The 15,065-nt window shown below is 36.4% G+C and overlaps 1 protein-coding gene across 3 annotated transcripts in view; it reads left to right on the top strand.

Annotated features, from left to right (window-relative positions):
- LOC150107066 (epidermal growth factor receptor kinase substrate 8-like) overlaps positions 1 to 15,065 on the top strand; it is a 379,016-nt gene that overhangs the window by 113,834 nt on the left and 250,117 nt on the right. For all 3 annotated transcript variants that reach the window (XM_090393423.1, XM_090393421.1, XM_090393422.1), the window contains exon 5: positions 4,817 to 4,944. In XM_090393423.1, the coding sequence (XP_090249549.1) occupies positions 4,817 to 4,944 (128 nt within the window). The remainder of the gene's footprint in view (positions 1 to 4,816; positions 4,945 to 15,065) is intronic.

Consider the following 15,065-nt stretch of genomic DNA (forward strand, 5'->3'; position numbering starts at 1 on the left):
TTAGATTTCCCCACCGATGCAGGAGTACCCCCACAGTTTTGTTCTTGTATATGAATGACCTGCTTTCACAGACTTCCAATCCTATCCATAGCTTTTCTGATGATGGTACATTCCATTCCTCCTTTTCATTTGATGACCCCTGTAGTACTCAAGTATTAGAATCCTCAAGATCCACCACAACCAGTGACCTAAACTCTGATCTCCTAGCAGTATCCTAATGCGGCAGGGCCAACCTTCTAGACTTTCAATGCCATCAATATTCAGGCCTGTCTGATCTATCGCAAGAAAGAGGAATTCGCATCCCTTCCCCTTTAATGATACTGATAGCTCCGATCTTTCTTGACAAAATCACATTTCATCTATAGCTTCTGCAGCCACCAAAAATCTTGGTGTTCTTTCTTTGCACAAGACAACTTCACACATTCACAGCTGCTAACTCTATACAAATCCATAATCTACCCAACCATGGAATATTCTTTCCATGTTTTGGATGGTGCACCAAAATCCTCTATGAGATTGTTTGATTCTATCCAGAAGAGAGCAGTCTGGCTAATTAATGATCCCTCTCTGTGCCTCTTTTACATATTTTCATGGACATTGCTCTGTTAAAGTGCCACTATAACCAACACCCTTTTACAGCCCATCTTGAAACTCAACGAACCAACTTCACTGCCTCTTCTTTCATTCCATCTACTACTGTTCTTTGGAACAGTCTCCTTCATCCCGCCTTCTCTAATGATTACAATCTTCAGCTGTTCAAGCAAAATGTGAACCTATTCCTCCTTTCTTCTATTTCTCTTGACTACACAAACACAGCACTAATGTGCTATATATCTTGCAACCTTTTATGTGTGGATCAGATAAACTTCCTGAACTTTCTGGCAGTCAACTCAACCCTTTGCCAAGTTCATTGGACATAGCTTCCTCCCTCTGTCTTTGCCACAGATTACAACCTTCAACTTGAAAAGATCCAGTAGAGGATAACCAATGTGATATCTGACCTTAGGAGGTTTGCATATGAAGACAGGCTATGGAAATGTAATCCTCACAATTCAACATTAAGTTTGCATAATAGACAGAAGAGAGGAGATATAGAAACATAAGTTTAAGGAGATCTTCAAGTATAGACACAAATGAAATTTTACAGCTCATGGCAGATGGGGAGGGATAACTCAGGGTCATCCCTGGAAACTGAGTAAGGGTGTGATGATGAAGCAGTGGGGAGACCAGTTGATGTTGAGAGTGGATTTTCAGTGAATGTTTTAAAGACATAAGTAATTTGGCATTATGTGACCGGGAAGAGTCTCTTCCTCACTCAAAAAGTTTGACTCCATGGATGGGTCTGCATAATAATTTTTATTTTAATTACTACTTGTGAGTTGGAGACTGAAATTTATAAACCTTTCATCATCATCATCATCAAATTCCTGCCATGTACCCTCAAGGGGTGTACAGGATATGACAGTACTACATGAAAAAATTACATCATTACTAACTTCCTATCTACAATTTTCCTCCAAATCAGTCTGTTACTTGTCAAGACTCCAAGATTATCAGATCTTATATTTCTGTTGTCTAAGGCACTTTGTACCGTATCAATCCACCTATATCTTGGTCTTCCTCTGGGTCGTTTTCCTGCCAACCTGGCAGAGAACACTTGTTTTGCTAATCTTTCCTCTCCCATTCTATTTAAGTGACCATACCACCTGAGATTAGCTCTGCTAACGCATTCCTGGATGCAGACAATGTCAAGTTCTTTCCTAATATCCTCATTTTTAATATGATATTGCCATTTATGCCATCTGTTCACGCCTCTAATCTTTCTCAGGACTCTCATATCTGCGGTCTCTAGTCTTTGGTCAAGTGTTTTACTTCTGACCCAACTCTCAGATCCATAAGTTAAAACTGGTTTGAACACTGTCTTGTATACAGCTAATTTAGTGTTCCGACTAATTTCTTTCTTATTCCATATGAATTTATTCAATTGACTTACCACCATACCAGCTTTGCTGATTCTGTTGTCTATTTCTGTATTTAGTTTACCATCTTCAGTAAAAATCGTGCCTAAGTAGCTGAAATGTTTTACTTGTTCCACAGGTTCTCCATTCACAACACAGTTGACATTTTCAATGATTCTGCCTATTTTCATTGTCTTTGTCTTTTTATTGCTGACCTTCATACCATATCTATTACAACAGCTATTCAATTTAGTCAGAGAATCTTGCAGACTTGTAGCGGATTTATTTAGAAGTATAACATCATCCGCATAAAGCAAAGAGCTGACATTAACATCTCCAATTTTGATATCAGGTTTAATACCACATTCCTTCATAATGTGATCCATATAGATACTGAATAACAGAGGGGATAATACGCGTGGATAGGCTTATGTGTTTGTCAGACATGTTATGATAGGTTTCACGGTATAAAAGAACACAGATGGTTAAGGTTAAGCGAAATATTAGCCTTAAGTTAATAAATAGTTATTTGCTTTAACCATCTGTGTTCTTTTATTCCGTGAAACCTATCATAACAAGAGGGGATAATGTACATCCTTGTCTCACACCAGATTTTACATTAAACCATCTTCCTGTACTTCCTTCAATTCTAACTGCTGACTTACAACTCAATATAAAGACTAAGTATTGCTTGATATAATGCCCCATTGACACCATATAACTGCAGCGTATTGAATAGCTTCTCTCTTGGCACCTTGTCATATGCCTTTTCCAAATCGACAAAACTTAAATACAGATCTTTGTTATATTCCCATGCTTTCTCGACTATTTGTCGTAAAGTGAAGATCTGATTCTGACAGCCTCTATTTGGCCTGAATCCAGCTTGTTCTTCACCAAGCTTTTCTTCCACAATTCTTCTCAACCGTTTCTCAAGTATACTTGCATAGATCTTGCCGGGAACACTCAGTAGGGAAATACCTCTGTAATTCTCACATTCAGTTTTATTTCCCTTTTTATATATGGGTACTATGAGGGCTCTACTCCAATCATCGGGAATTCGTCCCTCTGTCCAGGCTTTCTGAACTATGCAGTGCAGCCACTGTAAGACTCTTATACCACCATACTCTTAAGCATTTCTGGTCGAATATCATCTACTCCTGCTGCCTTTCCACATTTCAAGCCTTTGATGGCTTTTTCTACTTCAAGTATGGATATGTATTCCTGACTGTATGCCTGTTGAGTGTTTTTTACCACTGTGCTACCACTGCTTGTTTCATTTAGCAGTTTTTCAAAGTAATTACTCCATACTTCAAGGATATCTTTTTCTCCTGTTTTCATTTCACCTTTATCATCTCTAATTCCTTTTACAGCACTCTTTCCTCCATTCCTAAGCTTCTTCACCAACCTCCAGAATATTTTGCCACCTTCTTGATATTTATTTTCTATATTCTTGCCAAAGTCCTCCCATGACTTTTGTTTAGCTAATTTTACACACTGTTTAGCTTTCTTACATTTGTCTCTGTATTCTGTAAGAGTAAAAGCTGACTTATTTGCCAGGAACTTTTGATATGCTTCCTTCTTTTCCTTCACTGCCTCTCTAACTTCCTGTGTCCACCAGGGAGTTCTGATTTTTTTTATCCTTGCACACAACCTCACCACATGCCTCTCTGGCAGAATCAATCAATGTTTCCTTCAGAGTTTGCCACTGAATCTCCAAGGTTTGAGTCCTGTTCTCAAACTCTTTCATTTTCTTTTCAATAATCTTTCTGTATTTTAGTCTACAGTTCACATCTGAGAGCTGCTCAACTTTTATTCGCTTTAAAACTTTCTTACATGTTATTCTTTTCAATATGAAATTTAATTTTATCCTGCTCAAGACTAAATAGTGATCACTTCCAATTTCAAATCCTCTGTACACTCTGGTGTCCTGCACCATGGAGAAAACATCACTATCAACAATAACATAGTCAATGAGACTTTTCTTATTCCTAGCCTCTTCTCTCCATGTGAATTTGTGCACATTTTTATGTTGGTTATTACTAACAACTGTACTTGAGACTGACTGCCATTCAAGAAGATTAGCCTCGTATTTTGTGTTGAATACTATGGCTACTCCTTCTTTTCCTTGATTGTCATTGCCTGAATACAACATTTTGTATTTATTGCTCAGAAAGATCTCACCAGTTTTGGTCTTTTTTGTTTCAGTCACCCCTATTATGTTGATCTGGTACTTATCTAGTTCCTCAGCTAGCTCCATTTCTTTGCAATTCAGGCTTCTTACGTTGATAGTACCAATCTTTAACTCTGGTGATGTTGAGTTGGGGTTTGTTTTCAGATTTGTTCCAGTAGCTGACTTTTTGCTGTTCACCCTGGCGAAAACAACGGGGGGCCTTGTTTAACCGGGCGATGCCCCAGCCGGCATGAAATTTTGTCATGTTGTACCATCATTTTTTATTTTGGTTTAACCAATAAGAATACAATTTGGTGTGCTAAATCCCATATTGCCAGCCCATCCTCGTTCGTTCAGTATCAAAGTAGATACCCAACAGGGTGCACCACGAGAAGGTGAGGATTGGACATTAGGTCAGAAGCCCTGGTCGGTTCTCCGCATTCCTTTAAAGGTTACGTGCAGGTCTACTCTCAGTTATACAGCTTTGACCCTTAAGCACCCCTAAACCTTTCATTTACTTCCTTTTGAAAATTTCTGTTTATGATGAATTATAAATAAGAAAAGAGTCAGATTAACTAGATAGAAATGGGCTTTGTTTCTCTTTGATTTTCTTGTAATTGTGTTTCATTACATGTAACAAAACTTGATATTGGAATTAGTAATTCATATTGTATATTTGTTTGCATAGGTCTTCTCACTCCAAAAGATGGCCTTCGAAAATTACACCACTTGGAAAAAACAAATGGAATATGGACCCAAAAAATGAAAATGAAGCTTGATAAAAATTATGTTATCATCATGGATTATGAAGTGGGAGTAAGATTATTTTATTCAGTGTTTCATATCCGGTTATCAGTAGTGGATATATCTAAATAGTATTCTGAGGATTACCTGTGTTTTAGAGTTTAGAGACTGTTAATATATAGAATAATCTTAAGTTTCCTAAAGAATTCAAAGTGGAATTTAATGAGCTGGTTAATGCAAGCATACTATAGTCTTCCCATGTTCTCTACAAGCAAGCTTGTAGAGACCATGGGTCTCTACATTTGCTTGTAGAGACTCATGTAAAGAAATACATTTGCTATAATGTACAAGTATCCCTTGCTTAATGCGGTTTGTTTTGCTGAACGCGGCAAAATTAATTGCAGCATTCCCTTGATATACGTGGCAAGAGTTTTGATTAACGCGGCAAAATTAATTGTGGCAATCCCTTGATATACGCGGCAAGAGTTTTGATTAACGCTCCTTTAACCCTGGGGAGCTCGCAGCTGATCTGACAGCTACTTGCAAATTGTTTAATATAAATATTCTTACACAATTCAGTGTATAGCTTGGAGGTCATGAGTAGCTGTGCATTCATATGTCACGAGTGATATTCCACACTTTTTTTTTGCTGTCAGTTTGGTTTAACACATGTTATGTAAAGGTTTATGATGTTTGACAGTAAATGTTATCTGATAGATACCATGACCTCTGATGTCAGTATAGTATGGTTTAGTTTTTTTTTTTTTTTTGATTCTTTGTTCAATAATTTCTAGATTGTAACTGAAAATAAATAAACCATCATCTATTACTGAAATAGAGAGCCAAAGGGTTATTTATCATACATGTCCTCTATAAGATGTGCTTTACATTATGAAAAATACTAAGGAAAGTGATCTGGATCTTACTCCACCTTTACTACGAGTTGCCCATAAGGTTGCTTATGCTTGCATCCGCCGAAACTTTTAGTTTCTATATATTCGGCACGAAACTCTTGGAGTTTCTATATTCGGCTATGAAATAATGTTGGATTCAATATCCATTTAATTTGTACCATCATGTATTATATTTGCAGTGTTTTTTCTTTATGTTTTATTGCTTGTTTGCCGAGGTCTGGAGAGTCATTTTGCTTGTTACTGTAGAATTTATGCTGATAGAAAAAAAAAACAACCCCTTCAAACAACTCTTGATAACTTCTTTTGATAAAAAAAAATGCAGTAAATAATGAAGGCACAAGCATTTGTTAAACATTTACTTTGCATTCATTTTTTATCTTTCCTAAAGGAGTACCATATAAAACAAATTATTAATACAGTAATTGATCATGGACGAATTGTAATTTTTACCATTGATTATTAGATTTGATTAACGCATTTTGATATATGCGGTAACATCAAGGGATTAATTAACCGCATTAATCGAGGGATACCTGTATTTCTTTTTGCATTGCATGGTACTTATTGGGTGTTGTCACTTTTCAGTAGTTGGCTATAGTGTTTGTTTTAAGAGTTTGACTATACTGTATTAATTATGGCTTTAATTTCCAAAATCCTGTGTTAAACTTTGGTTGCTGAGCTTATTTTAGGCTTGCTTTAGTATTTGATTAAATATTAATGAATCCATAGCTGAGTTGCTTTGTTTATTTTGTGAAAAAGACCTTAGTTGAAATCTTGAATATGATGGAGATTTATATAGGTCTTTATCAGGTAGGACTATGCAAGCTAGCTCTTGTTAGTCAGAATAGGAACTGGAATAGAAAATAAAGGCCTCAATTTTCTCTTAGAAATTTAAGGCATTTATTTCTAGTAAAACAACAACAACAAAAAAACCTTCCTGAGAACATGCTCATCTGCAACTGTAATATTCAAAAATGCCACTGACAGCTCAGCTCTGCTCTACTCAGCTAAAAAAAAAAAGGTCTTAAGATCAGCCACAAACCATTGCCAATTTGACAGTTGATTTGGAAACAGAAGGATGTGCAGGTTGAAAATTCATTATCTTTAATATTACTCCATTAGATGACCCTAACTTATGAGCAAAAAAATGTGTAAAAATATATGGCATGCACAAGTTCCAGCATTATTGAATAGTGCAGTAAAGTTAAAATTTATTGATGTCAGACAGTTAAGTTTTTAATAAATTGATACATTGCTGTTATTTTATTTTATACTGTATACATAGCTGCAGGAATGGATGAGATATTACCATGTATAGTATGGAAATGTGCAAAAGAGTTGGCGATATATTTGACTTGGTTGTTTGACAGGAGTCTGGCAACAGAAACAATCCCAGAAGAGGAGAATCCAACTATAGGCTAGTGTTTATATCATGTGTATGGTGAACGTGTCAGAGAAGCTGGTTAGAGAGAGAGAGAGAGAGAATACAAACCTGGCTTGATGAGTATAGAAATCCTTCAAGGGAGTAGTATGGGTTTGTTAAGGGGGAGAGCTTGCTTAATAACATAGTTGCAATTTATAGTAGAGTGATTAGTGTATTGAACAGAGCCTCTGTAGCTCAGTCAGTTGTGATGATGCACTTTGGTTTGAATTTTGTCCGGGATGCAAAGACCGTATATCGGGGCTTTTTAAGCGAAGATGAGTTAGCTGGTCTCATACAGAAATGGCAGGATTTTTTCCTCCTGGAAATTCAGATTTTTCATCCTGCATACAAGCAAACCAGTCAGGAGAATGCATGCAATTTACATTCAAAATATACTATAGGTATAGGGCTAATCACTCCATCCAGGAATAATAATTAGGAAATCTAAGAATGCTTTGGATGGTAATGACACCTCAGGGTCTGTAGAGGACCAAGAAAGAAGAGGATAATAAGTGTACTGGACAGGAGATGCTTATAGTGTCATTTATCTGGACTTTGCTAAAGCATTTGGTAGAATATCATATGATAAACTACTGTTGAAATCGAATAGGATGGAGATGGATGATCAATTGATAACTTGGTTATAGGGATGGTTGACTGATACAAGCCAGCAGGTTGTGTATGGGGGTGCAGTATCTTGAAATGGGAACATGACAAGTGGGAGTATCACAGGGTTCTGTTCTGGAACTACTGTTAGGTTAGGCTAATTCATTTGTTTGCTGCTAAGTTAGGAAGAGCAATGTCAGAAAGTTGATGTGATGTTATAAAAGGATTTAAGTAGGTTGGTGCTTTGGGCTGAAGAATGAGGTGTCATTTCATTGTTGCTAAGTGTAAAGTTATGTGCTTCATTCAGAGAAGACAGAATGAGAAGGAAAAAGCAAGGTAACTTGGTGGATAGGGAAATGAAGTTCAAGGATGTTTTGCTAAAGTTGTATGGATTATCCAGAAAATTGCTGCCATAATGTGAAGAACTCATGAGTACAGTTAACAGGGTGACATTCATTGTATATAAGGAACTAGCATCACATTTTGATTTCTGTGCACAGATATAATCATCTAGCTATATTGGTGATAATTGCAGAGAGTGCAGAGGCTAATAACTATCGTTGTTTTACACATGCAGGAATATGATTACAGGTTAAGGGAATGCAATCTGCCAAGCTTGGGGAGATAGGAGGATGAGAGATGATATGATTGAGAAATATAAGCAAGTGACAGAAACCTATCATATAGATGTAGGGGAAATTATTGCATAGGATAATGTGAGTGATGTTAGGATGAGAGATCAACCCTGAAAACTGTACAAATGTCATATGAAGAAAAAAGTAAAAAGGAGATTTTTTTGGATGGTGAATGAGTGGAATGTATTGCTGGAGTGGTTGATGAGAGCTCCACCTTTGAAATGTCTTAAAGGTGAAGTGTATTTTTATTTATTTCATATGACGATACAACGGCCGTGAACCCCTTTCATGGGAGGTATGGCACCATCTCAATGCCCCACCCACCCCTATTTTATCCAGGCTTGGGACCAGCATAGTTGACGAATCAGGCCTATGACTGGAAGGAAACGTTTTTCAAGTATTCATGACTGTAATCTGTGTGTGTGTGGTCACAGGGCTGGTTTCCTGTTCTGGGGGACGAAAAACCTGAGTATCCAGGTAAAAAACCTCCTACCATATGAGACCAGCTAACTCACCTTTCATTGAAAGAGATCAGATAGAGGTTCCTCATGTCATGGATGGGAATCGAAGCTAGGTCTTTCCAATCGAAGGGCTTCATCTATATCGACTGAGCTATGAGGCTCTAAAGGTGAAGTGTAATAGTTATTGTGGTGTGTGTTTAATCTCTTGTGATGACTCTTCAGACTCAGTGGAGGCTAGGAAGTAACACTAATACATTCTGTGTGTTAAAAAAAAAAAAAATCTGCTAGTGACTTGCTACCTGCCCATAGTGGTTATTCCTTTGTTTATTTTTTGATATCTTGCTGCCTTTTAATGAAAATTTTCTTATGTACGAGGGTGGTCTGAAAAGTTCTCGGCCTCAACCATAGATGGCAACACTATTGACAAGATTTTTTTTTTCTAAGTTGGTACATCTGTCATGAGCATCCATGTGAAATTGCAAGTTATTCTATCAAATAGTTTGTTTTATACAGTTGTATGAAGCCAAAGTGTTGTCCCAAATTATATCCCTTGAAATGGATAAAATTGAGTATCATACGGTTATAAAATTCTTTGTAAAAGAAGGTTTAACGGCAAAAGAAATTCATTTGAAGTGCATAAAAGTTTATGGGCACTCTTCTCCTTCGTTTTCGACAATTAAGAAATGGGCTGCCGAGTTAAAATGTGGCTGTACCAGCCTTGAAGATGATCCACATTAAGGACGTCCAAAAAGTGTAACACCAGAAATCATTGATCAATTGCACGATGTGGTATTGGATGACCAACGAGTCAAAGTGCGCGAAATTGCTGAGACTATAGGCATTTCAAAAGAACGTGTAGGATATATTTTGCATGAAGAATTGCAAATGAAAAAGCTTTGTGCAAGATGGGTGCCATGCTTGCTCACAGCAGATCAAAAATGCACTCGCATGAAAATCTCTGAACAGTGCTTGGAGCGTTTTAACAAGAATAAAACTGATTTTGTGCATCGATTTATTACTATGGATGAGACTTGGATTCACCATTACACACCAGAATCCAAACAGCAGTCAAAACAGTGGAGAAGCCAGTTGTTCAGCACCAAAGAAGACAAAGTTGGTTCCATCAGCTTTGTCTTCTTTGGAAAGGTCATAGCATCGGTGTTTTGGGATGGTAAAGGCATTTTGTTTAATTATCTTGAAAAGGGTAAAACAAAACAGTAACTGGGGAATATTATTCCAATCTTTTAACCAGACTAGACAAAAAAATTCGTGAGAAAAGACCTGGTTTGCAGAAGAATAAAATCATATTTCATCAGGCCAATGTACCTGCCCACAAGGATGTTTTGGCAATGGAAAAATTAAGGGATCTGCACTATGAATTGTTGGAACATCCACCCTATTCCCCGGATTTTGTTCCCTCTAACTTTTTTCTCTTCCCAAAACTAAAACTTTCCCTTGTTGGTCAGCATTTTTCTTCGAATCAAGAGGTGATTGCAGCTGTAGAGGGGTATTTTGCAGATCTTACTGAGAACTACTACAGGGATGGGATAATAGCACTGGAGCATTGCTGGAATAAACGTATTGATCTTAAGGGAGATTATGTTGAAAAAGAAAATAATTTTGAAATTATAAATTCGTTTTTTCATTGTTGGACCGAGAACTTTTCAGACGACCCTCGTGTGTGTGTGTGTGTGTGTGTGTGTGTGTGTGTATATATATATATATATATATATATACACACACACACACACACACACACACAATACATTTTTTTTTTTTTAAATAATGATCCCACACCCAAGAGGGCACAAGCCCTATAACTTGCCAATCCAGTATGTGGGCAAGTGGTTAATAGGAAAGAAGGAATCTATTAACAATTTTCTTGAAAAGCTAGGGGTTATATTCATTGAGAAAAATAGTATGGGGAAAGTTTTTCCAGAGAATACAGGTAGATAGAATGAAGAAGAATAAAGATGAGACATTGGTTTGATCTGTTTGGAGTTGGACTATGTACAGATGTTGACCATTAGCTGCATGTTAAGGACTTAGTGCTGGGTGGAGCTCATGTTGGAGACTTAATGGAGTAAAACAGCACTGGGAAAGGATTAAAACTAATGTTTAATTATGCCAATATTTTGTTTGTCACCGACAACTTCAGGGAGAACAATATACAATTATAACACATGCTCACTGAAGACAACCCAAACGTATAATCTTAACTAGGTAGTGGGTGTCTCCAGCAGACACTTGTGGGTGTCTGCTGGAGGGCCTGGATTGTAGTATGGGATCTTTTGAAAATTAATGTTTCTCATATTTTGGGATGTTTAAATCATCCATGTTTATTCAAGTTATTCTCAAAACCAGCCTAATCCGATAAATATGGATGCTTTAAATTTCCCAAAATACCAACAACATTAATTCTCATAGATCTTTTCTTTTTTATTATTGCATATACCTTTTATTGTTTATTTACATTTTATTATTGTATTTCATATCTTTGTCTTTAACCAAAGTATTTTATTTTAGTAAATGAGTTATCAGCATTCTGTGATAACATGCCTTTTTGACAAACAGTACCCTCATCGGTTTTACCTACCTGCGGTAAAAGTTCATCTTCACTATGTAGAACCAGTTTAGTACTGGCTTCTAGAAGACTACCAAATGTGTATGTTACAGCTCTTCAAAACTGAATGTCGGAATCTATTTTCAGTTCTTGGTCAGTTAGGTAACATGTGGATGTCTGCTGTATTGGCAAATGGTTTTGTGGTGAGTGCAGGAATCTTCAGTTTACATGTGTGCATAATTCATGGGGACGTTGTTGGTGTCGTATGTTCTGTAGTTGTGTGAGATTCCAAAAATTTGAGATGTGTCCAGTATTGCATATTATCATTTATTATTAGACCTCCAGTGAGACAAGGACTCATCAAGGGAGGCTATATGCCCACACAGCTGTCATACTTTCTCTTAAACTCATTTACACTAGATGCACTCACTACTTCAAAAGGCAAACTCTTTCACTTATCCACAGTTCTATGAGAGAAAAAATCTAGCTCTTATCCCTTTCTTAATTGCACAAACTTAATTTCTATGGGTGCCTCTTGGCCACTTCCCACCTCCATAAAATGAAAAATTTTATCAACCAATATCCTATAATTCCCTCTCAAAGGTTTATAGACCTCTATCATATGACCCATTTTTCTCCAGTTTGCAGCTAGGGTCTGCAGTCCACATACTTTTAAGATATCCTTATAACCAACATTCCATAATTCCGATACAATCTTTGTAACTCTCCTTTGCAACCTTTCCACAGCTTCTTTTATCCCTTTGGAACATTATACACACAAATCTGTGCAGTAGTCCAGTTGCAGTCATATCAAGGTTTTGTAAAGAGGCAAAAATGACTTCCATATCTTTACATGTCAATGATGGTTTTTGCAATTATCATCTGAGCTGTATTTGCAATTTTTGCCATGTGACTCTTGAACTTCAACTTTCTATCAACACCAACTCCAAGATCTTCTGCTAAGTTAAAACTGGTTTGAACACTGTCTTGTATACAGCTAATTTAGTGTTCCGACTAATTTTTCTCTTATTCCATATAAATTTATTCAATTGACTTCCTACCATACCAGCTTTGTTGATTCTGTTGTCTATTTCCATATTTAATTTACCATCTTCACTAAAAATCGTACCTAAGTAGCTGAAATGTTTTACTTATTCCACAGGTTCTCCGTTCACAATGCAGTTGACACTTTCAATGATTCTGCCTATTTTCATTGTCTTTGTCTTTTTATTGCTGACATTCATACCATATCTATTACAACAGTTATTCAATTTAGTCAGGGAATCTTGCAAACTCGCATCGGATTTATTTAGAAGTATAATATCATCCGCATAAAGCAAAGAGCTGACATTAACATCTCCAATTCTGATATAATTTTTAATACCACTTTCCTTCATAATGTGATCCATATAGATAACGAATAACAGAAGGGATTGTCTCACACCAGATTTAACATTAAACCATCTTCCTATACTTCCTTCAATTCTAACTGCTGACTTACAACTCAAATAAAGACTAAATATTGCTTGATATAATGGCCCATTAACACCATATAACTGTAGCATATTGAATAGCTTCTCTCTTGGCACCTTGTCATATGACTTTTCCAGATCAACAAAACTTAAATACAGATCTTTGTTATATTCCCATTCTTTCTCAACTATTTGTCATAAAGTGAAGATCTGATCCTGACAGCCTCTATTTGGCCTGAATCCAAAGCTTGTTCTTAACCAAGCTTTTCTTCCACAATTCTTCTCAACCATTTCTCAAGTATACTTGCATAAATCTTGCCGGGAACACTCAGTAGGGAAATGTAATTTTCACATTCAGTTTTATTCCCCTTTTAATATATGGGTACTATGAGCGCTCTACTCCAATCATTGGGAATTCGTCCCTCTGTCCAGGCCTTTTGTACTATGCAGTGCAGCCACTGTAAGACTCTTATACCCAGTGGTGAGCTATGGAAATTTTAACAAAGGGATCGCATCGTCGAGGGGAAAAAAAAAAAAAAAAAAAAAAAAAAACAGTATTTCATACAAAAACTTTTATTAATACAGCTTGTGTACAAATTCCAATCAAAAAGTATGAGAGGACAATCAACCTCTAAAGACTATCATTTTTAAACAAGTATTTCATGTTCAGATCATGAAATATTTGCACACAATCAACTGTGTTAATTTATTTTATATAAGAAAAACATTTTTTTAACTATTGAAATATAATAAGAATGAAATCTTTTATAAAACATTTGATTGGCTACCGGTTTTACCATACGATTGGCTAGTAGAAGGACGAAGGGTAAAGATAGCGCATGTACTAATTTTATTTTCAAACTTAGGCGCATTTGTCCTAGAGGAGTTGAAACAATAATCCCAAATAATGTATACACTGCTGAATAGACTTAATTTTTGTTAGGTTACCGTATGAGTTTGTTTCTTAATATGTTTCAAAAAAATATTTTTTTTTGAAAAAAAAAAGGAAACAAGAAGAACAAGGGGCTCTCAAATTTGAGAAAAATTTAACAAAGGGCCCATGCAAGCCCATTATAGCTTACCACTGCTTATACCACCATACTTCAGCATTTCTGGTCGAATATCATCTACTCCTGCTGCCTTTCCACATTTCAAGCCTTTGATGGCTTTTTCTACTTCAAGTATGGATATGTATTCCTGACTATATGCCTGTTGAGTGTTTTTTACCACTGTGCTATCACTGCTTGTTTCATTTAGCAATTTTTTGAACTAATTACTCCATATTTCAATGATATCTTTTTCTCCCATTTTCATGTCACCTTTATCATCTCTAACTCCTTTTACAGCACTCTTTCCTACATTTCTAAGCTTCAACAACCTCCAGAATATTTTGCCACCTTCTTGATATTTATTTTCTATGTTCTTGCCAAAGTCCTCCCATGACTTTTGTTTAGCTAGTTTTACACAGTGCTTAGCTTTCTTACATTTTGTCTCTGTATTCTCTAAGCGAGCTTGTGCTCTTAATTAGCTGACTTATTTGGCAGTAACTTTTGATATGCTTTCTTCTTTTCATTCACTGCCTCTTTAACTTCCTGTGTCCACCATGGTGTTCTGATTTTTCTATCTTTGCAGACAACCTCACCACATGCCTCTCTGGCTGAATCAATCAGGGTTTTCTTCAAGGTTTGCCACTGAATCTCCAAGGTTTGGTTCCTGTTCTCAAACTCTTTCATTTTTTCTTCAATAAGTTTTGTGTATTTTAGTCTACATTTCACATCTGAGAGCTGCTGAACTTTTATTCGCTTTAAAACTTTGTTACATGTTATTCTTTTCAATATGAAATTCAGTTTTATCCTGCTTATGACTAAATAGTGATCACTTCCAATTTCAAATCCTCTGTACACTCTGGTGTTCTGCACCAGGGAAAAAACATCACTATCAACAATAACATAGTCAATGAGACTTTTCTTATTCCTTGCCGCTTCTCTCCATGTGAATTTGTGCACATTTTTATGTTGGAACATGGTGTTAGTAATAACCAGTCCATGTCCTGAGCTGAAATCCAACAGGTATTTGCCATTATGATGCAGTGTCAGTAAAGTTCATCTATGACCAGTGA

The sequence above is a fragment of the Typopeltis vanoorti genome, chromosome 5, assembly GCF_054136105.1.
Source record: "Typopeltis vanoorti isolate ZY-2024b chromosome 5, IOZ_Tvanoo_1.0, whole genome shotgun sequence".
Lineage (NCBI taxonomy): Eukaryota > Metazoa > Arthropoda > Arachnida > Uropygi > Thelyphonidae > Typopeltis > Typopeltis vanoorti.